Below are 23,698 nucleotides of genomic sequence, written 5' to 3' on the forward strand. Positions count from 1 at the left end.
GTCTCTGTCTCTAACCTAAAGCTGCTACATGTCTGTGTCTCTCCCTAAAGCTGCGACATGTCTCTGTTTGTCCCTAAAGCTGCTACATGTCTCTGTCTCTAACCTGAAGCTGCTCCATGTCTCTGTCTCTAACCTGAAGCTCCTACATGTCTCTGTCTCTAACCTAAAGCTGCTACATGTCTCTGTCTCTCCCTAAAGCTGCCACATGTCTCTGTCTCTCCCTAAAGCTGCTACTTGTCTCTGTCTTTCCCTAAAGCTGCTACATGTCTCTGTCTCTAACCTAAAGCTGCTACATGTCTCTGTCTCTCCCTAAAGCTGCTACATGTCTCTGTTTCTCCCTAAAGCTGCTACATGTCTCTGTCTCTAACCTTAAGCTGCTACATGTTTCTGTCTGTAATCTAAAGCTGCTACATGTCTCTGTCTCTAACCTAAAGCTGCCACATGTCTCTGTCTCTCCCTAAAGCTGCTACATGTCTGTGTCTCTCCCTAAAGCTGCTACATGTCTCTGTTTCTCCCTAAAGCTGCTACATGTCTCTGTCTCTAACCTGAAGCTGCTACTTGTCTCTGTCTCTAACCTGAAGCTGCTGCATGTCTCTGTCTCTAACCAAAAGCTGCTACATGTCTCTGTCTCTCCTTAAAGCTGCCACATGTCTCTGTCTCTCCCTAAAGCTGCAACATGTCTCTGTCTCTCCTTTAAGCTACTACATGTCTTTGTCTCTAATCTAAAGCTGCTACATGTCTCTATCTCTCCCTAAAGCTGCTACATGTCTCTGTCTCTCCCTAAAGCAGCTACATGTCTCTGTCGCTCCCTAAAGCTGCTACATGTCTCTGTCTCTCCCTAAGGCTGCTTCATGTCTCTGTCTCTAATCTGATGCTGCAAGATGTCTCTGTCTCTCCCTAAAGCTGCTACATGTCTTTGTCTCTAATCTAAAGCTGCTACATGTCTCTGTCTCTCCCTAAATCTGCTACATGTCTCTGTCTCTCCCTAAAGCGGCTACATGTCTCTGTCTCTCCCTATTGCTGCTACATGTCTCCGTTTCTCCCTGAAGCTGCTATATGTCTCTGTCTCTCCCTAAAGCTGCTACATGTGTCTCTCTCCCTAAAGCTGCTATATGTCTCTGTCTCTCCCTCAAGCTGCTACATGTTTCTGTTTCTAATCTAATGCTGCTACATGTCTCTGTCTCTAACCTAAAGCTGCCCCATGTCTCTGTCTCTCCCTAAAGCTGCTACATGTGTCTCTCTCCCTAAAGCTGCTATATGTCTCTGTCTCTCCCTCAAGCTGCTACATGTTTCTGTCTCTAATCTAAAGCTGCTACATGTCTCTGTCTCTAACCTAAAGCTGCCCCATGTCTCTGTCTCTCCCTAAAGCTGATACATGTGTCTCTCTCCCTAAAGCTGCTATATGTCTCTGTCTCTCCCTAAAGCTGCTACATGTCTCTGTCTCTCCCTAAAGCGGCTACATGTCTCTGTCTCTCCCTAAAGCTGCTACATGTCTCTGTCTCTCCCTAAAGCTTCTACATGTCTCTGTCTTTCCCTAAAGCTGCTACATGTCTCTGTCTCTAACCTAATGCTGCTACATGTCTCTGTCTCTCACTACAGCTGCTACATGTCTCCGTTTCTCCCTAACGCTGCTATATGTCTCTGTCTCTCCCTAAAGCTGCCCCATGTCTCTGTCTCTCCCTAAAGCTGCTACATGTGTCTCTCTCCCTAAAGCTGCTATATGTCTCTGTCTCTCCCTAAAGCTGATACATGTCTCTGTCTCTAACCTAAAAGTGCTACATGTCTCTCTCCCTAAAGCTGTTACATGTCTCTGTCTCTAACATAAAGCTGCTACATGTCTGTGTCTCTCCCTAATGCTGCTACATGTCTCTGTTTGTCCCTAAAGCTGCTACATGTCTCTGTCTCTAACCTGAAGCTGCCTCATGTATCTGTCTCTAACCTGAAGCTCCTACATGTCTCTGTCAGTCCCTAAAGCTGCTACATGTCTCTGTCTCTCCCCATAGCTGCTACATGTCTCTGTATCTCCCTAAAGCTGCTACATGTCTCTGTCTCTAACCAAAAGCTGCTACATGTCTCTGTCTCTCCCTAAAGCTGCTACATGTCTCTGTATCTAATCTAAAGCTGCAACATGTCTCTGTCTCCCTAAAGCTGCCACATGTCTCTGTCTCTCCCTAAAGCTGCTACATGTCTCTGTCTTTCCCTAAAGCTGCTACATGTCTCTGTTTCTCCCTAAAGCTGCTACATGTCTCTGTCTCTAACCTGAAGCTGTTCCATGTCTCTGTCTCTAACCTGAAGCTGCTACATGTCTCTTTCTCTAACCTAAAGCTTCTACATGTCTCTGTCTCTCCCTAAAGCTAATACATGTCTCTATCTCTATCCTAAAGCTGCTACATGTTTCTGTCTCTAATCTAAAGCTGCTTCATGTCTCTGGCTCTAACCTAAAGCTGCTGCATGTCTCTGTCAGTCCCTAAAGCTGCTACATGTCTCTGTCTCTCCCCATAGCTGCTACATGTCTCTGTCTCTCCCTAAAGCTGCTACATGTCTCTGTCTCTAACCTAAAGCTGCTACATGTCTCTGTCTCTCCCTAAAGCTGCTACATTTCTCTGTATCTAATCTAAAGCTGCTACATGTCTCTGTCTCCCTAAAGCTGCTACATGTCTCTCTCTCCCTAAAGCTGCTACATATCTCTGTCTCTCCCTAAAGCTGCTACATGTCTCTGTCTCTCCCTAGAGCTGCAACATGTCTCTGTCTCTCCCTAAAGTTGTTACATGTCTCTGTCTCTAACCTGAAGCTGCTACATGTCTCCGTCTCTAACCTAAAGCTGCCACATGTCTCTGTCTCTCCCTAAAGCTGCTACATGTGTCTCTCTCCCTGAAGCTGCTACATGTCTTTGTCTCTAACCTAAAGCTGCTAGATGTCTTTGTTTCTCCCTAAAGCTGCTACATGTCTCTGTCTCTCCATAAGGTTGTTACATGTCTCTGTCTCTCCCTCAAGCTGCTACATGTTTCTGTCTCTAATCTAAAGCTGCTACATGTCTCTGTCTCTAACCTAAAGCTGCCCCATGTCTCTGTCTCTCCCTAAAGCTGATACATGTGTCTCTCTCCCTAAAGCTGCTATATGTCTCTGTCTCTCCCTAAAGCTGCTACATGTCTCTGTCTCTCCCTAAAGCTGCTACATGTCTCTGTCTCTCCCTAAAGCTGCTACATGTCTCTGTCTCTCCCTAAAGCGGCCACATGTCTCTGTCTCTCCCTAAAGCTGCTACATGTCTCTGTCTCTCCCTAAAGCTGCTACATGTCTCTGTCTTTCCCTAAAGCTGCTACATGTCTCTGTCTCTAACCTAATGCTGCTACATGTCTCTGTCTCTCCCCATAGCTGCTACATGTCTCTGTCTCTCCCTAAAGCTGCTACATGTCTCTGTCTCTAACCAAAAGCTGCTACATGTCTCTGTCTCTCCCTAAAGCTGCTACATGTCTCTGTATCTAATCTAAAGCTGCTACATGTCTCTGTCTCCCTAAAGCTGCCACATGTCTCTGTCTCTCCCTAAAGCTGCTACATGTCTCTGTCTTTCCCTAAAGCTGCTACATGTCTCTGTTTCTCCCTAAAGCTGCTACATGTCTCTGTCTCTAACCTGAAGCTGTTCCATGTCTCTGTCTCTAACCTGAAGCTGCTACATGTCTCTTTCTCTAACCTAAAGCTTCTACATGTCTCTGTCTCTCCCTAAAGCTAATACATGTCTCTATCTCTATCCTAAAGCTGCTACATGTTTCTGTCTCTAATCTAAAGCTGCTTCATGTCTCTGGCTCTAACCTAAAGCTGCTGCATGTCTCTGTCAGTCCCTAAAGCTGCTACATGTCTCTGTCTCTCCCCATAGCTGCTACGTGTCTCTGTCTCTCCCTAAAGCTGCTACATGTCTCTGTCTCTAACCTAAAGCTGCTACATGTCTCTGTCTCTCCCTAAAGCTGCTACATGTCTCTGTATCTAATCTAAAGCTGCTACATGTCTCTGTCTCCCTAAAGCTGCTACATGTCTCTCTCTCCCTAAAGCTGCTACATATCTCTGTCTCTCCCTAAAGCTGCTACATGTCTCTGTCTCTCCCTAGAGCTGCTACATGTCTCTGTCTCTCCCTAAAGTTGTTACATGTCTCTGTCTCTAACCTGAAGCTGCTACATGTCTCTGTCTCTAACCTAAAGCTGCCACATGTCTCTGTCTCTCCCTAAAGCTGCTACATGTGTCTCTCTCCCTGAAGCTGCTACATGTCTTTGTCTCTAACCTAAAGCTGCTAGATGTCTTTGTTTCTCCCTAAAGCTGCTACATGTCTCTGTCTCTCCATAAAGTTGTTACATGTCTCTGTCTCTCCCTCAAGCTGCTACATGTTTCTGTCTCTAATCTAAAGCTGCTACATGTCTCTGTCTCTAACCTAAAGCTGCCCCATGTCTCTGTCTCTCCCTAAAGCTGATAGATGTGTCTCTCTCCCTAAAGCTGCTATATGTCTCTGTCTCTCCCTAAAGCTGCTACATGTCTCTGTCTCTAACCTAAAGCTGCTAGATGTCTTTGTTTCTCCCTAAAGCTGCTACATGTCTCTGTCTCTCCATAAGGTTGTTACATGTCTCTGTCTCTCCCTCAAGCTGCTACATGTTTCTGTCTCTAATCTAAAGCTGCTACATGTCTCTGTCTCTAACCTAAAGCTGCCCCATGTCTCTGTCTCTCCCTAAAGCTGATACATGTGTCTCTCTCCCTAAAGCTGCTATATGTCTCTGTCTCTCCCTAAAGCTGCTACATGTCTCTGTCTCTCCCTAAAGCTGCTACATGTCTCTGTCTCTCCCTAAAGCTGCTACATGTCTCTGTCTCTCCCTAAAGCGGCCACATGTCTCTGTCTCTCCCTAAAGCTGCTACATGTCTCTGTCTCTCCCTAAAGCTGCTACATGTCTCTGTCTTTCCCTAAAGCTGCTACATGTCTCTGTCTCTAACCTAATGCTGCTACATGTCTCTGTCTCTCCCCATAGCTGCTACATGTCTCTGTCTCTCCCTAAAGCTGCTACATGTCTCTGTCTCTAACCAAAAGCTGCTACATGTCTCTGTCTCTCCCTAAAGCTGCTACATGTCTCTGTATCTAATCTAAAGCTGCTACATGTCTCTGTCTCCCTAAAGCTGCCACATGTCTCTGTCTCTCCCTAAAGCTGCTACATGTCTCTGTCTTTCCCTAAAGCTGCTACATGTCTCTGTTTCTCCCTAAAGCTGCTACATGTCTCTGTCTCTAACCTGAAGCTGTTCCATGTCTCTGTCTCTAACCTGAAGCTGCTACATGTCTCTTTCTCTAACCTAAAGCTTCTACATGTCTCTGTCTCTCCCTAAAGCTAATACATGTCTCTATCTCTATCCTAAAGCTGCTACATGTTTCTGTCTCTAATCTAAAGCTGCTTCATGTCTCTGGCTCTAACCTAAAGCTGCTGCATGTCTCTGTCAGTCCCTAAAGCTGCTACATGTCTCTGTCTCTCCCCATAGCTGCTACGTGTCTCTGTCTCTCCCTAAAGCTGCTACATGTCTCTGTCTCTAACCTAAAGCTGCTACATGTCTCTGTCTCTCCCTAAAGCTGCTACATGTCTCTGTATCTAATCTAAAGCTGCTACATGTCTCTGTCTCCCTAAAGCTGCTACATGTCTCTCTCTCCCTAAAGCTGCTACATATCTCTGTCTCTCCCTAAAGCTGCTACATGTCTCTGTCTCTCCCTAGAGCTGCTACATGTCTCTGTCTCTCCCTAAAGTTGTTACATGTCTCTGTCTCTAACCTGAAGCTGCTACATGTCTCTGTCTCTAACCTAAAGCTGCCACATGTCTCTGTCTCTCCCTAAAGCTGCTACATGTGTCTCTCTCCCTGAAGCTGCTACATGTCTTTGTCTCTAACCTAAAGCTGCTAGATGTCTTTGTTTCTCCCTAAAGCTGCTACATGTCTCTGTCTCTCCATAAAGTTGTTACATGTCTCTGTCTCTCCCTCAAGCTGCTACATGTTTCTGTCTCTAATCTAAAGCTGCTACATGTCTCTGTCTCTAACCTAAAGCTGCCCCATGTCTCTGTCTCTCCCTAAAGCTGATAGATGTGTCTCTCTCCCTAAAGCTGCTATATGTCTCTGTCTCTCCCTAAAGCTGCTACATGTCTCTGTCTCTCCCTAAGGCTGCTACATGTCTCTGTCTCTAATCTGATGCTGCAAGATGTCTCTGTCTCTCCCTAAAGCTGCTACATGTCTTTGTCTCTAATCTAAAGCTGCTACATGTCTCTGTCTCTCCCTAAAGCTGCTACATGTCTCTGTCTCTCCCTAAAGCGGCCACATATCTCTGTCTCTCCCTAAAGCTGCTACATTCTCTGTCTCTCCCTAAAGCTGCTACATGTCTCTGTCTTTCCCTAAAGCTGCTGCATGTCTCTGTCTCTAACCTAATGCTGCTACATGTCTCTGTCTCTCCCTATAGCTGCTACATGTCTCTGTTTCTCCCTAAAGCTGCTACATGTCTCTGTCTTTCCCTAAAGCTGCTGCATGTCTCTGTCTCTAACCTAATGCTGCTACATGTCTCTGTCTCTCCCTATAGCTGCTACATGTCTCTGTTTCTCCCTAAAGCTGCTATATGTCTCTGTCTCTCCCTAAAGCTGCCCCATGTCTCTGTCTCTCCCTAAAGCTGCTACATGTGTCTCTCTCCCTAAAGCTGCTACATGTCTCTGTCTCTCCCTAAAGCGGCTACATGTCTCTGTCTCTCCCTAAAGCTGCTACATGTCTCTGTCTCTCCCTAAAGCTGCTACATGTCTCTGTCTTTCCCTAAAGCTGCTACATGTCTCTGTCTCTAACAAACTGCTGCTACATGTCTCTGTCTCTCCCTATAGCTGCTACATGTCTCTGTTTCTCCCTAAAGCTGCTATATGTCTCTGTCTCTCCCTAAAGCTGCCCCATGTCTCTGTCTCTCCCTAAAGCTGCTACATGTGTCTCTCTCCCTAAAGCTGCTATATGTCTCTGTCTCTCCCTAAAGCTGATACATGTCTCTGTCTCTAACCTAAAAGTGCTACATGTCTGTGTCTCTCCCTAATGCTGCTACATGTCTCTGTTTGTCCCTAAAGCTGCTACATGTCTCTGTCTCTAACCTGAAGCTGCCTCATGTCTCTGTCTCTAACCTGAAGGTCCTACATGTCTCTGTCTCTAATCTGAAGCTCCTACATGTCTCTGTCTCTAACCTAAAGCTGCTACATGTCTCTGTCTCTCCCTAAAGCTGCCACATATCTCTGTCTTTCCCTAAAGCTGCTACATGTCTCTGTTTCTCCCTAAAGCTGCTACATGTCTCTGTCTCTAACCTGAAGCTGTTACATGTCTCTGTCTCTAACCTGAAGCTGCTACATGTCTCTTTCTCTAACCTAAAGCTTCTACATGTCTCTGTCTCTCCCTAAAGCTAATACATGTCTCTATCTCTATCCTAAAGCTGCTACATGTTTCTGTCTCTAATCTAAAGCTGCTTCATGTCTCTGGCTCTAACCTAAAGCTGCTACATGTCTCTGTCAGTCCCTAAAGCTGCTACATGTCTCTGTTTCTAACCAAAAGCTGCTACATGTCTCTGTCTCTCCCCATAGCTGCTACATGTCTCTGTCTCTCCCTAAAGCTGCTACATGTCTCTGTCTCTAACCTAAAGCTGCTACATGTCTCTGTCTCTCCCTAAAGCTGCTACATGTCTCTGTCTCCCTAAAGCTGCTACATGTCTCTCTCTCCCTAAAGCTGCTACATATCTCTGTCTCTCCCTAAAGCTGCTACGTGTCTCTGTCTCTCCCTAGAGCTGCTACATGTCTCTGTCTCTCCCTAAAGTTGTTACATGTCTCTGTCTCTAACCTGAAGCTGCTACATGTCTCTGTCTCTAACCTAAAGCTGCCACATGTCTCTGTCTCTCCCTAAAGTTGCTACATGTGTCTCTCTACCTGAAGCTGCTACATGTCTGTGTCTCTAACCTAAAGCTGCTACATGTCTTTGTTTCTCCCTAAAGCTGCTACATGTCTCTGTCTCTCCATAAAGTTGTTACATGTCTCTGTCTCTCCCTAAAGCTGCCACATATCTCTGTCTTTCCCTAAAGCTGCTACATGTCTCTGTTTCTCCCTAAAGCTGCTACATGTCTCTGTCTCTAACCTGAAGCTGTTACATGTCTCTGTCTCTAACCTGAAGCTGCTACATGTCTCTTTCTCTAACCTAAAGCTTCTACATGTCTCTGTCTCTCCCTAAAGCTAATACATGTCTCTATCTCTATCCTAAAGCTGCTACATGTTTCTGTCTCTAATCTAAAGCTGCTTCATGTCTCTGGCTCTAACCTAAAGCTGCTACATGTCTCTGTCAGTCCCTAAAGCTGCTACATGTCTCTGTTTCTAACCAAAAGCTGCTACATGTCTCTGTCTCTCCCCATAGCTGCTACATGTCTCTGTCTCTCCCTAAAGCTGCTACATGTCTCTGTCTCTAACCTAAAGCTGCTACATGTCTCTGTCTCTCCCTAAAGCTGCTACATGTCTCTGTCTCCCTAAAGCTGCTACATGTCTCTCTCTCCCTAAAGCTGCTACATATCTCTGTCTCTCCCTAAAGCTGCTACGTGTCTCTGTCTCTCCCTAGAGCTGCTACATGTCTCTGTCTCTCCCTAAAGTTGTTACATGTCTCTGTCTCTAACCTGAAGCTGCTACATGTCTCTGTCTCTAACCTAAAGCTGCCACATGTCTCTGTCTCTCCCTAAAGTTGCTACATGTGTCTCTCTACCTGAAGCTGCTACATGTCTGTGTCTCTAACCTAAAGCTGCTACATGTCTTTGTTTCTCCCTAAAGCTGCTACATGTCTCTGTCTCTCCATAAAGTTGTTACATGTCTCTGTCTCTCCCTAAAGCTGCTACATGTCTCTGTCTCTAACCCACAGCTGCTACATGTTTCTGCCTCTAATCTAAAGCTGCTACTATATCTCTGTCTCTAACCTAAAGCTGCTGCATGTCTCTGTCTCTCCCTAAAGCTGCTACATGTCTCTGTCTCTCCCTAAATCTGCTACATGGCTCTGGATCTCTCTAAAGCTGCTACATGTCTCTCTCTCCCTAAAGCTGCTATATGTCTCTGCCTCTCCCTAAAGCTGCTAAATGTCTCTCTCTCTCCCTAAAGCTGCTACATGTCTTTGTCTCTAACCTAAAGCTGCTACATGTCTCTGTCTCTCCATAAAGCTGCTACATGTCTCTGTCTCTCCCTAAAGCTGCTACATGTCTCTGTCTCTAATCTGAAGCTGCTACATGTCTCTCTCTCCCTAAAGCTGCTACATGTCTCTGTCTCTCCCTACAGCTGCTACATGTCTCTGTTTCTTCCCTAAGCTGCAACATGTCTCTGTCTCGAACCTTAAGCTACTTCATGTCTCTGTCTCTCCCTATAGATGCTACATGTCTCCGTTTCTCCCTAAAGCTGCTATATGTCTCTGTCTCTCCCTAAAGCTGCCCCATGTCTCTGTCTCTCCCTAAAGCGGCTACATGTCTCTGTCTCTCCCTAAAGCTGCTACATGTCTCTGTCTCTCCCTAAAGCTGCTACATGTCTCTGTCTTTCCCTAAAGCTGCTACATGTCTCTGTCTCTAACCTAATGCTGCTACATGTCTCTGTCTCTCCCTATAGCTGCTACATGTCTCCGTTTCTCCCTAAAGCTGCTATATGTCTCTGTCTCTCCCTAAAGCTGCCCCATGACTCTGTCTCTCCCTAAAGCTGCTACATGTGTCTCTCTCCCTAAAGCTGCTATATGTCTCTGTCTCTCCCTAAAGCTGCTACATGTCTCTGTCTCTCCCTAAGGCTGCTACATGTCTCTGTCTCTAATCTGATGCTGCAAGATGTCTCTGTCTCTCCCTAAAGCTGCTACATGTCTCTGTCTCTCCCTAAAGCGGCCACATATCTCTGTCTCTCCCTAAAGCTGCTACATGTCTCTGTCTCTCCCTAAAGCTGCTACATGTCTCTGTCTTTCCCTAAAGCTGCTACATGTCTCTGTCTCTAACCTAATGCTGCTACATGTCTCTGTCTCTCCCTATAGCTGCTACATGTCTCTGTTTCTCCCTAAAGCTGCTATATGTCTCTGTCTCTCCCTAAAGCTGCCCCATGTCTCTGTCTCTCCCTAAAGCTGCTACATGTGTCTCTCTCCCTAAAGCTGCTATATGTCTCTGTCTCTCCCTAAAGCTGATACATGTCTCTGTCTCTAACCTAAAAGTGCCGCATGTCTGTGTCTCTCCCTAATGCTGCTACATGTCTCTGTTTGTCCCTAAAGCTGCTACATGTCTCTGTCTCTAACCTGAAGCTGCCTCATGTCTCTGTCTCTAACCTGAAGGTCCTACATGTCTCTGTCTCTAATCTGAAGCTCCTACATGTCTCTGTCTCTAACCTAAAGCTGCTACATGTCTCTGTCTCTCCCTAAAGCTGCCACATGTCTCTGTCTTTCCCTAAAGCGGCTACATGTCTCTGTTTCTCCCTAAAGCTGCTACATGTCTCTGTCTCTAACCTGAAGCTGTTACATGTCTCTGTCTCTAACCTGAAGCTGCTACATGTCTCTTTCTCTAACCTAAAGCTTCTACATGTCTCTGTCTCTCCCTAAAGCTAATACATGTCTCTATCTCTATCCTAAACTGCGACATGTTTCTGTCTCTAATCTAAAGCTGCTTCATGTCTCTGGCTCTAACCTAAAGCTGCTACATGTCTCTGTCAGTCCCTAAAGCTGCTACATGTCTCTGTTTCTAACCAAAAGCTGCTACATGTCTCTGTCTCTCCCCATAGCTGCTACATGTCTCTGTCTCTCCCTAAAGCTGCTACATGTCTCTGTCTCTAACCTAAAGCTGCTACATGTCTCTGTCTCTCCCTAAAGCTGCTACATGTCTCTGTATCTAATCTAAAGCTGCTACATGTCTCTGTCTCCCTAAAGCTGCTACATGTCTCTCTCTCCCTAAAGCTGCTACATATCTCTGTCTCTCCCTAAAGCTGCTACGTGTCTCTGTCTCTCCCTAGAGCTGCTACATGTCTCTGTCTCTCCCTAAAGTTGTTACATGTCTCTGTCTCTAACCTGAAGCTGCTACATGTCTCTGTCTCTAACCTAAAGCTGCCACATGTCTCTGTCTCTCCCTAAAGCTGCTACATGTGTCTCTCTACCTGAAGCTGCTACATGTCTGTGTCTCTAACCTAAAGCTGCTACATGTCTTTGTTTCTCCCTAAAGCTGCTACATGTCTCTGTCTCTCCATAAAGTTGTTACATGTCTCTGTCTCTCCCTAAAGCTGCTACATGTCTCTGTCTCTAACCCAAACCTGCTACATGTTTCTGCCTCTAATCTAAAGCTGCTACTATATCTCTGTCTCTAACCTAAAGCTGCTGCATGTCTCTGTCTCTCCCTAAAGCTGCTACATGTCTCTGTCTCTCCCTAAATCTGCTACATGTCTCTGGATCTCTCTAAAGCTGCTACATGTCTCTCTCTCCCTAAAGCTGCTATATGTCTCTGCCTCTCCCTAAAGCTGCTAAATGTCTCTCTCTCTCCCTAAAGCTGCTACATGTCTTTGTCTCTAACCTAAAGCTGCTACATGTCTCTGTCTCTCCATAAAGCTGCTACATGTCTCTGTCTCTCCCTAAAGCTGCTACATGTCTCTGTCTCTAATCTGAAGCTGCTACATGTCTCTCTCTCCCTAAAGCTGCTACATGTCTCTGTCTCTCCCTAAAGCTGCTACATCTCTCTGTTTCTTCCTAAAGCTGCAACATGTTTCTGTCTCGAACCTGAAGCTGCTACATGTCTCTGTCTCTCCCTATAGCTGCTACATGTCTCTGTTTCTCCCTAAAGCTGCTATATGTCTCTGTCTCTCCCTAAAGCTGCCCCATGTCTCTGTCTCTCCCTAAAGCGGCTACATGTCTCTGTCTCTCCCTAAAGCTGCTACATGTCTCTGTCTCTCCCTAAAGCTGCTACATGTCTCTGTCTTTCCCTAAAGCTGCTACATGTCTCTGTCTCTAACCTAATGCTGCTACATGTCTCTTTCTCTAACCTAAAGCTTCTACATGTCTCTGTCTCTCCCTAAAGCTAATACATGTCTCTATCTCTATCCTAAACTGCGACATGTTTCTGTCTCTAATCTAAAGCTGCTTCATGTCTCTGGCTCTAACCTAAAGCTGCTACATGTCTCTGTCAGTCCCTAAAGCTGCTACATGTCTCTGTTTCTAACCAAAAGCTGCTACATGTCTCTGTCTCTCCCCATAGCTGCTACATGTCTCTGTCTCTCCCTAAAGCTGCTACATGTCTCTGTCTCTAACCTAAAGCTGCTACATGTCTCTGTCTCTCCCTAAAGCTGCTACATGTCTCTGTATCTAATCTAAAGCTGCTACATGTCTCTGTCTCCCTAAAGCTGCTACATATCTCTGTCTCTCCCTAAAGCTGCTACGTGTCTCTGTCTCTCCCTAGAGCTGCTACATGTCTCTGTCTCTCCCTAAAGTTGTTACATGTCTCTGTCTCTAACCTGAAGCTGCTACATGTCTCTGTCTCTAACCTAAAGCTGCCACATGTCTCTGTCTCTCCCTAAAGCTGCTACATGTGTCTCTCTACCTGAAGCTGCTACATGTCTGTGTCTCTAACCTAAAGCTGCTACATGTCTTTGTTTCTCCCTAAAGCTGCTACATGTCTCTGTCTCTCCATAAAGTTGTTACATGTCTCTGTCTCTCCCTAAAGCTGCTACATGTCTCTGTCTCTAACCCAAAGCTGCTACATGTTTCTGCCTCTAATCTAAAGCTGCTACTATATCTCTGTCTCTAACCTAAAGCTGCTGCATGTCTCTGTCTCTCCCTAAAGCTGCTACATGTCTCTGTCTCTCCCTAAATCTGCTACATGTCTCTGGATCTCTCTAAAGCTGCTACATGTCTCTCTCTCCCTAAAGCTGCTATATGTCTCTGCCTCTCCCTAAAGCTGCTAAATGTCTCTCTCTCTCCCTAAAGCTGCTACATGTCTTTGTCTCTAACCTAAAGCTGCTACATGTCTCTGTCTCTCCATAAAGCTGCTACATGTCTCTGTCTCTCCCTAAAGCTGCTACATGTCTCTGTCTCTAATCTGAAGCTGCTACATGTCTCTCTCTCCCTAAAGCTGCTACATGTCTCTGTCTCTCCCTAAAGCTGCTACATCTCTCTGTTTCTTCCTAAAGCTGCAACATGTTTCTGTCTCGAACCTGAAGCTGCTACATGTCTCTGTCTCTCCCTATAGCTGCTACATGTCTCTGTTTCTCCCTAAAGCTGCTATATGTCTCTGTCTCTCCATAAAGCTGCCCCATGTCTCTGTCTCTCCCTAAAGCGGCTACATGTCTCTGTCTCTCCCTAAAGCTGCTACATGTCTCTGTCTCTCCCTAAGGCTGCTACATGTCTCTGTCTTTCCCTAAAGCTGCTACATGTCTCTGTCTCTAACCTAATGCTGCTACATGTCTCTGTCTCTCCCTATAGCTGCTACATGTCTCCGTTTCTCCCTAAAGCTGCTATATGTCTCTGTCTCTCCCTAAAGCTGCCCCATGTCTCTGTCTCTCCCTAAAGCTGCTACATGTGTCTCTCTCCCTAAAGCTGCTATATGTCTCTGTCTCTCCCTAAAGCTGATACTTGTCTCTGTCTCTAACCTGAAGCTGCTACATGTCTCTTTCTCTAACCTAAAGCTTCTACATGTCTCTGTCTCTCCCTAAAGCTAATACATGTCTCTATCTCTATCCTAAAGCTGCTACATGTTTCTGTCTCTAATCTAAAGCTGCTTCATGTCTCTGGCTCTAACCTAAAGCTGCTACATGTCTCTGTCAGTCCCTAAAGCTGCTACATATCTCTGTTTCTAACCTAAGGCTGCTACATGTCTCTGTCTCTCCCCATAGCTGCTCCATGTCTCTGTCTCTCCCTAAAGCTGCTACATGTCTCTGTCTCTCCCTAAAGCTGCTACATCTCTCTGTTTCTTCCTAAAGCTGCAACATGTTTCTGTCTCGAACCTGAAGCTGCTACATGTCTCTGTCTCTCCCTATAGCTGCTACATGTCTCTGTTTCTCCCTAAAGCTGCTATATGTCTCTGTCTCTCCCTAAAGCTGCCCCATGTCTCTGTCTCTCCCTAAAGCGGCTACATGTCTCTGTCTCTCCCTAAAGCTGCTACATGTCTCTGTCTCTCCCTAAAGCTGCTACATGTCTCTGTCTTTCCCTAAAGCTGCTACATGTCTCTGTCTCTAACCTAATGCTGCTACATGTCTCTTTCTCTAACCTAAAGCTTCTACATGTCTCTGTCTCTCCCTAAAGCTAATACATGTCTCTATCTCTATCCTAAACTGCGACATGTTTCTGTCTCTAATCTAAAGCTGCTTCATGTCTCTGGCTCTAACCTAAAGCTGCTACATGTCTCTGTCAGTCCCTAAAGCTGCTACATGTCTCTGTTTCTAACCAAAAGCTGCTACATGTCTCTGTCTCTCCCCATAGCTGCTACATGTCTCTGTCTCTCCCTAAAGCTGCTACATGTCTCTGTCTCTAACCTAAAGCTGCTACATGTCTCTGTCTCTCCCTAAAGCTGCTACATGTCTCTGTATCTAATCTAAAGCTGCTACATGTCTCTGTCTCCCTAAAGCTGCTACATATCTCTGTCTCTCCCTAAAGCTGCTACGTGTCTCTGTCTCTCCCTAGAGCTGCTACATGTCTCTGTCTCTCCCTAAAGTTGTTACATGTCTCTGTCTCTAACCTGAAGCTGCTACATGTCTCTGTCTCTAACCTAAAGCTGCCACATGTCTCTGTCTCTCCCTAAAGCTGCTACATGTGTCTCTCTACCTGAAGCTGCTACATGTCTGTGTCTCTAACCTAAAGCTGCTACATGTCTTTGTTTCTCCCTAAAGCTGCTACATGTCTCTGTCTCTCCATAAAGTTGTTACATGTCTCTGTCTCTCCCTAAAGCTGCTACATGTCTCTTTCTCTAACCTAAAGCTTCTACATGTCTCTGTCTCTCCCTAAAGCTAATACATGTCTCTATCTCTATCCTAAACTGCGACATGTTTCTGTCTCTAATCTAAAGCTGCTTCATGTCTCTGGCTCTAACCTAAAGCTGCTACATGTCTCTGTCAGTCCCTAAAGCTGCTACATGTCTCTGTTTCTAACCAAAAGCTGCTACATGTCTCTGTCTCTCCCCATAGCTGCTACATGTCTCTGTCTCTCCCTAAAGCTGCTACATGTCTCTGTCTCTAACCTAAAGCTGCTACATGTCTCTGTCTCTCCCTAAAGCTGCTACATGTCTCTGTATCTAATCTAAAGCTGCTACATGTCTCTGTCTCCCTAAAGCTGCTACATGTCTCTCTCTCCCTAAAGCTGCTACATATCTCTGTCTCTCCCTAAAGCTGCTACGTGTCTCTGTCTCTCCCTAGAGCTGCTACATGTCTCTGTCTCTCCCTAAAGTTGTTACATGTCTCTGTCTCTAACCTGAAGCTGCTACATGTCTCTGTCTCTAACCTAAAGCTGCCACATGTCTCTGTCTCTCCCTAAAGCTGCTACATGTGTCTCTCTACCTGAAGCTGCTACATGTCTGTGTCTCTAACCTAAAGCTGCTACATGTCTTTGTTTCTCCCTAAAGCTGCTACATGTCTCTGTCTCTCCATAAAGTTGTTACATGTCTCTGTCTCTCCCTAAAGCTGCTACATGTCTCTGTCTCTAACCCAAACCTGCTACATGTTTCTGCCTCTAATCTAAAGCTGCTACTATATCTCTGTCTCTAACCTAAAGCTGCTGCATGTCTCTGTCTCTCCCTAAAGCTGCTACATGTCTCTGTCTCTCCCTAAATCTGCTACATGTCTCTGGATCTCTCTAAAGCTGCTACATGTCTCTCTCTCCCTAAAGCTGCTATATGTCTCTGCCTCTCCCTAAAGCTGCTAAATGTCTCTCTCTCTCCCTAAAGCTGCTACATGTCTTTGTCTCTAACCTAAAGCTGCTACATGTCTCTGTCTCTCCATAAAGCTGCTACATGTCTCTGTCTCTCCCTAAAGCTGCTACATGTCTCTGTCTCTAATCTGAAGCTGCTACATGTCTCTCTCTCCCTAAAGCTGCTACATGTCTCTGTCTCTCCCTAAAGCTGCTACATCTCTCTGTTTCTTCCTAAAGCTGCAACATGTTTCTGTCTCGAACCTGAAGCTGCTACATGTCTCTGTCTCTCCCTATAGCTGCTACATGTCTCTGTTTCTCCCTAAAGCTGCTATATGTCTCTGTCTCTCCCTAAAGCTGCCCCATGTCTCTGTCTCTCCCTAAAGCGGCTACATGTCTCTGTCTCTCCCTAAAGCTGCTACATGTCTCTGTCTCTCCCTAAAGCTGCTACATGTCTCTGTCTTTCCCTAAAGCTGCTACATGTCTCTGTCTCTAACCTAATGCTGCTACATGTCTCTTTCTCTAACCTAAAGCTTCTACATGTCTCTGTCTCTCCCTAAAGCTAATACATGTCTCTATCTCTATCCTAAACTGCGACATGTTTCTGTCTCTAATCTAAAGCTGCTTCATGTCTCTGGCTCTAACCTAAAGCTGCTACATGTCTCTGTCAGTCCCTAAAGCTGCTACATGTCTCTGTTTCTAACCAAAAGCTGCTACATGTCTCTGTCTCTCCCCATAGCTGCTACATGTCTCTGTCTCTCCCTAAAGCTGCTACATGTCTCTGTCTCTAACCTAAAGCTGCTACATGTCTCTGTCTCTCCCTAAAGCTGCTACATGTCTCTGTATCTAATCTAAAGCTGCTACATGTCTCTGTCTCCCTAAAGCTGCTACATATCTCTGTCTCTCCCTAAAGCTGCTACGTGTCTCTGTCTCTCCCTAGAGCTGCTACATGTCTCTGTCTCTCCCTAAAGTTGTTACATGTCTCTGTCTCTAACCTGAAGCTGCTACATGTCTCTGTCTCTAACCTAAAGCTGCCACATGTCTCTGTCTCTCCCTAAAGCTGCTACATGTGTCTCTCTACCTGAAGCTGCTACATGTCTGTGTCTCTAACCTAAAGCTGCTACATGTCTTTGTTTCTCCCTAAAGCTGCTACATGTCTCTGTCTCTCCATAAAGTTGTTACATGTCTCTGTCTCTCCCTAAAGCTGCTACATGTCTCTGTCTCTAACCCAAAGCTGCTACATGTTTCTGCCTCTAATCTAAAGCTGCTACTATATCTCTGTCTCTAACCTAAAGATGCTGCATGTCTCTGTCTCTCCCTAAAGCTGCTACATGTCTCTGTCTCTCCCTAAATCTGCTACATGTCTCTGGATCTCTCTAAAGCTGCTACATGTCTCTCTCTCCCTAAAGCTGCTATATGTCTCTGCCTCTCCCTAAAGCTGCTAAATGTCTCTCTCTCTCCCTAAAGCTGCTACATGTCTTTGTCTCTAACCTAAAGCTGCTACATGTTTCTGTTTCTAATCTAATGCTGCTACATGTCTCTGTCTCTCCATAAAGCTGCTACATGTCTCTGTCTCTCCCTAAAGCTGCTACATGTCTCTGTCTCTAATCTGAAGCTGCTACATGTCTCTCTCTCCCTAAAGCTGCTACATGTCTCTGTCTCTCCCTAAAGCTGCTACATCTCTCTGTTTCTTCCTAAAGCTGCAACATGTTTCTGTCTCGAACCTGAAGCTGCTACATGTCTCTGTCTCTCCCTATAGCTGCTACATGTCTCTGTTTCTCCCTAAAGCTGCTATATGTCTCTGTCTCTCCATAAAGCTGCCCCATGTCTCTGTCTCTCCCTAAAGCGGCTACATGTCTCTGTCTCTCCCTAAAGCTGCTACATGTCTCTGTCTCTCCCTAAAGCTGCTACATGTCTCTGTCTTTCCCTAAAGCTGCTACATGTCTCTGTCTCTAACCTAATGCTGCTACATGTCTCTGTCTCTCCCTATAGCTGCTACATGTCTCCGTTTCTCCCTAAAGCTGCTATATGTCTCTGTCTCTCCCTAAAGCTGCCCCATGTCTCTGTCTCTCCCTAAAGCTGCTACATGTGTCTCTCTCCCTAAAGCTGCTATATGTCTCTGTCTCTCCCTAAAGCTGATACTTGTCTCTGTCTCTAACCTGAAGCTGCTACATGTCTCTTTCTCTAACCTAAAGCTTCTACATGTCTCTGTCTCTCCCTAAAGCTAATACATGTCTCTATCTCTATCCTAAAGCTGCTACATGTTTCTGTCTCTAATCTAAAGCTGCTTCATGTCTCTGGCTCTAACCTAAAGCTGCTACATGTCTCTGTCAGTCCCTAAAGCTGCTACATATCTCTGTTTCTAACCTAAGGCTGCTACATGTCTCTGTCTCTCCCCATAGCTGCTCCATGTCTCTGTCTCTCCCTAAAGCTGCTACATGTCTCTGTCTCTCCCTAAAGCTGCTACATCTCTCTGTTTCTTCCTAAAGCTGCAACATGTTTCTGTCTCGAACCTGAAGCTGCTACATGTCTCTGTCTCTCCCTATAGCTGCTACATGTCTCTGTTTCTCCCTAAAGCTGCTATATGTCTCTGTCTCTCCCTAAAGCTGCCCCATGTCTCTGTCTCTCCCTAAAGCGGCTACATGTCTCTGTCTCTCCCTAAAGCTGCTACATGTCTCTGTCTCTCCCTAAAGCTGCTACATGTCTCTGTCTTTCCCTAAAGCTGCTACATGTCTCTGTCTCTAACCTAATGCTGCTACATGTCTCTTTCTCTAACCTAAAGCTTCTACATGTCTCTGTCTCTCCCTAAAGCTAATACATGTCTCTATCTCTATCCTAAACTGCGACATGTTTCTGTCTCTAATCTAAAGCTGCTTCATGTCTCTGGCTCTAACCTAAAGCTGCTACATGTCTCTGTCAGTCCCTAAAGCTGCTACATGTCTCTGTTTCTAACCAAAAGCTGCTACATGTCTCTGTCTCTCCCCATAGCTGCTACATGTCTCTGTCTCTCCCTAAAGCTGCTACATGTCTCTGTCTCTAACCTAAAGCTGCTACATGTCTCTGTCTCTCCCTAAAGCTGCTACATGTCTCTGTATCTAATCTAAAGCTGCTACATGTCTCTGTCTCCCTAAAGCTGCTACATGTCTCTCTCTCCCTAAAGCTGCTACGTGTCTCTGTCTCTCCCTAGAGCTGCTACATGTCTCTGTCTCTCCCTAAAGTTGTTACATGTCTCTGTCTCTAACCTGAAGCTGCTACATGTCTCTGTCTCTAACCTAAAGCTGCCACATGTCTCTGTCTCTCCCTAAAGCTGCTACATGTGTCTCTCTACCTGAAGCTGCTACATGTCTGTGTCTCTAACCTAAAGCTGCTACATGTCTTTGTTTCTCCCTAAAGCTGCTACATGTCTCTGTCTCTCCATAAAGTTGTTACATGTCTCTGTCTCTCCCTAAAGCTGCTACATGTCTCTGTCTCTAACCCAAAGCTGCTACATGTTTCTGCCTCTAATCTAAAGCTGCTACTATATCTCTGTCTCTAACCTAAAGCTGCTGCATGTCTCTGTCTCTCCCTAAAGCTGCTACATGTCTCTGTCTCTCCCTAAATCTGCTACATGTCTCTGGATCTCTCTAAAGCTGCTACATGTCTCTCTCTCCCTAAAGCTGCTATATGTCTCTGCCTCTCCCTAAAGCTGCTAAATGTCTCTCTCTCTCCCTAAAGCTGCTACATGTCTTTGTCTCTAACCTAAAGCTGCTACATGTCTCTGTCTCTCCATAAAGCTGCTACATGTCTCTGTCTCTCCCTAAAGCTGCTACATGTCTCTGTCTCTAATCTGAAGCTGCTACATGTCTCTCTCTCCCTAAAGCTGCTACATGTCTCTGTCTCTCCCTAAAGCTGCTACATCTCTCTGTTTCTTCCTAAAGCTGCAACATGTTTCTGTCTCGAACCTGAAGCTGCTACATGTCTCTGTCTCTCCCTATAGCTGCTACATGTCTCTGTTTCTCCCTAAAGCTGCTATATGTCTCTGTCTCTCCCTAAAGCTGCCCCATGTCTCTGTCTCTCCCTAAAGCGGCTACATGTCTCTGTCTCTCCCTAAAGCTGCTACATGTCTCTGTCTCTCCCTAAAGCTGCTACATGTCTCTGTCTTTCCCTAAAGCTGCTACATGTCTCTGTCTCTAACCTAATGCTGCTACATGTCTCTGTCTCTCCCTATAGCTGCTACATGTCTCCGTTTCTCCCTAAAGCTGCTATATGTCTCTGTCTCTCCCTAAAGCTGCCCCATGTCTCTGTCTCTCCCTAAAGCTGCTACATGTGTCTCTCTCCCTAAAGCTGCTATATGTCTCTGTCTCTCCCTAAAGCTGATACTTGTCTCTGTCTCTAACCTGAAGCTGCTACATGTCTCTTTCTCTAACCTAAAGCTTCTACATGTCTCTGTCTCTCCCTAAAGCTAATACATGTCTCTATCTCTATCCTAAAGCTGCTACATGTTTCTGTCTCTAATCTAAAGCTGCTTCATGTCTCTGGCTCTAACCTAAAGCTGCTACATGTCTCTGTCAGTCCCTAAAGCTGCTACATATCTCTGTTTCTAACCTAAGGCTGCTACATGTCTCTGTCTCTCCCCATAGCTGCTCCATGTCTCTGTCTCTCCCTAAAGCTGCTACATGTCTCTGTCTCTAACCTAAAGCTGCTACATGTCTCTGTCTCTCCCTAAAGCTGCTACATGTCTCTGTATCTAATCTAAAGCTGCTACATGTCTCTCTCTCCCTAAAGCTGCTACATATCTCTGTCTCTCCCTAAAGCTGCTACATGTCTCTGTCTCTCCCTAGAGCTGCTACATGTCTCTGTCTCTCCCTAAAGTTGTTACTTGTCTCTGTCTCTAACCTAAAGATGCTACACGTCTCTGTCTCTCCCTGAAGCTGCTACATGTCTCTCTCTTTCCTATTGGTTTCTTTCTTCTTTAAAAAATATGTTTTATTTGAACTGCACTCTGAGTTGGGGAACCATGTGGAGGAAGAAGAGCAGTGTTTTGCTCCTCACCCTAGCTAATGCCATTTCCTGCTAATGTTTTGACCTTTTGTTCCCCCCTTCCCTTACCCCATACACCCACCCAGGTACACTTTCACTGGAATTTACACGTTTGAGTCATTGATAAAGATTCTGGCGAGGGGATTCTGTGTGGGGCCATTTACCTTCCTGCGGGACCCGTGGAACTGGCTGGATTTCAGTGTGATTGTCATGGCGTAAGTATCTCTCTTGCTACAGTAGACCTCTCTGTATTGCTCCTGTTAGTGTCTGACACTATTTCATTTGAACCTACTTCCTTTAAACCTGTCCTCTCCTTCCTTTTAACCTGCCATCTACTTCTTGTTAAGCTGTCATCTCCTTCCTTTTAACCTGCCATCTCCTTCCTTTAACCTGCCATCTACTTCTTGTTAAGCTGTCCTCTCCTTCCTTTTAACCTGCCATCTACTTCTTGTTAACCTGTCCACTCCTTCCTTTTAACCTGCCATCTACTTCTTGTTAACCTGTCCACTCCTTCCTTTTAACCTGCCATCTACTTCTTGTTAAGGTGCCCTCTCCTTCCTTTCAAGCTGCCCTCTCCTTCCTTTTAATCTGTCCTCTCCTTCCTTTTAACCTGCCATCTACCTCTTGTTAAGCTGCCATCTCCTTCCTTTTAATCTGTCCTCTCCTTCCTTTTAACCTGCCATCTACTTCTTGTTAAGCTGCCCTCTCCTTCCTTTTAATCTGTCCTCTCCTTCCTTTTAACCTGTCCTCTCCTTCCTTTTAAGATGCCCTCTCCTTCCTTTTAACCTGCCATCTCCTTAACCCCCTCTCCTGCCCTCTCCTTCCCCCCCCGATGAGGTGTTGATTTCTCGTTTGGCTCCTGCAGCTTTATTTCCAGTCGACCTTGAACTGGAAGCCTCTGTGGGGTCAGATGGATATTTAGCAGGACAGGGACACATCAGTTACCGACCCCCGCTGCCCTCCCACTCGTGTTGACAGACAGGCCACCTTCCTTCCCGCCGCTGGCTTTATTAAACCCAGACTGATGACCGGGAAACGGATACCCCCCCACACACTGATAAATATCCACACCCCCAACCCCGGGTGTTCCCATGGAAACGGAGTGCATGCCATGTTAGCTATGAAGCTTTTGGAAAACTCACAGGGAATGGAACCACTTAGGTCCAGAAGACTTAACATACCTCATATGAGCAGCACATGGACTGGCACCATATTAGTTTTTCACATTTTTCTGGAGTCTCTTGATGTGGAGACATACTAACAGCACACACAACTGTAAAAATATCTATACCTTGCTGTTTCTGTCCTGTTCTCCAGGGAAAGCTTCACTAAGAGGCAGTGCTTAGCCTGCAGTTGTCTTTCCGTTTTTTTTTGTTGGTGTTTGACCAAATAACTGTAATTTGATCCTGCAGGTTGCTAACCGAATTTGTTAAAGTAGGCAATCTCCAAGCACTTCGAACATTCAGGGTCCTCAGAGCATTGAAAACTATTTCAGTAATCCCAGGTAAGAGGGAGTCTCCCCTTGTGCTGCAGTGTTACCAAAAAATGGGTTACATTGTCTATTGTCCAGTCCACATACTGTTACTGTACTGTACATGCCCCTTCACCCTCTTCCTCCTCTCTGTCCAAGCCAAAGCCATCCTCTCTGACCCTTGACCTCAATCCAAGCCCTCCCCCCTCCCCTCTATTCCAATCCCGGCACATTCAACTGTTGTGTTTTGCCTGTTGTCGGTGCTTTGTCATTGTGTCTGCTTGACTTTCACTTGTTGCAGATATGTTACTGAGTTTGTGGACCTGGGCAATGTCTCAGCCTTACGGACGTTCAGAGTCCTACGAGCACTGAAAACTATCTCAGTCATCCCAGGTGAGAAGGGAGTTTCAAACACTAAGACACCACCCACCGTTGGAAGAACTAAACCCTGGCTACGTTCCAATATGTCTACACCAGCACCCTACTGTACTTAGGATGAAGCAATGTATTGGGCATGCACCCAAAGTGGCCTGCTAGTGTGGATATTGGAACAGAGTGCCTTGTAATTCCCTTTTTGTTTCCGGTAATCAAACTAACCTGTGAGTGGAAATGAGACCTTTGAGTTTGGCAACGTCTGATTCAAAATAGAGGATTCTCACATTTTAGATTCTCATGGAATATGTTTGCCCATAGTATGTTTTAAGTTGTATTAGGCTTATGTACGCAATATATGCATGGTTTACTTCACCGTACGAAATGCGTACCTGCAGGTTCCTTCTCGACAATTCAACAACAATAAGAAAAAAGAAACGATAAGAATACAAACATAAAGGAAATGGATCAAAAGAATATAATAAATATTTTAGCATAAGTATAATCAAGGAAGGCACAAATTATAGTCCAATATTATCACATGTATTGTGGAAGGGAGGGATGTGGGGGCAATGTATAACCTGAGCAGTAGAATAAGAGTCTGGTAGCAACCGTTGTGTTGTCACTTCAAATTAATTTTGTATTTAGATGTATGTATGCCATTCATTTATGAAAAATACAAATCTAGTTTCTTTGAAGGCGTAGTCATGCATCAATGCTTGCATCCACATGCTGTATGCAAACACTTCGCTATAGACATCAACATAGTGATTATATAGTCCACAGATAAAGCTTCAACATGACATCTGGCCTTAAGCCCAAGGATTATGTTACCTCGTTATCTGACTCAACAGGTCTCATTCACCCTTAGTGTTTAACATGCATGGGTATAGTCAAATACCACTTTGTATGGTAATAATATCTCCATTCACAACAGACGCTCCCATAGGAAGCAGGACATAC

General features: G+C 45.4%; 1 protein-coding gene across 1 annotated transcript in view; it reads left to right on the forward strand.

Moving 5' to 3' along the window:
- Positions 1-23,698, forward strand: part of scn5lab (sodium channel, voltage gated, type V-like, alpha b) — a 279,945-nt gene that overhangs the window by 118,761 nt on the left and 137,486 nt on the right. Inside the window, exons 4-5 of the mRNA XM_064941469.1 lie at positions 20,979-21,107; positions 22,665-22,756. Coding sequence (XP_064797541.1) covers positions 20,979-21,107; positions 22,665-22,756 — 221 coding nt within the window. The remainder of the gene's footprint in view (positions 1-20,978; positions 21,108-22,664; positions 22,757-23,698) is intronic.

Source organism: Oncorhynchus masou, chromosome 28, assembly GCF_036934945.1.
Source record: "Oncorhynchus masou masou isolate Uvic2021 chromosome 28, UVic_Omas_1.1, whole genome shotgun sequence".
Taxonomy (NCBI): Eukaryota; Metazoa; Chordata; class Actinopteri; order Salmoniformes; family Salmonidae; genus Oncorhynchus; species Oncorhynchus masou.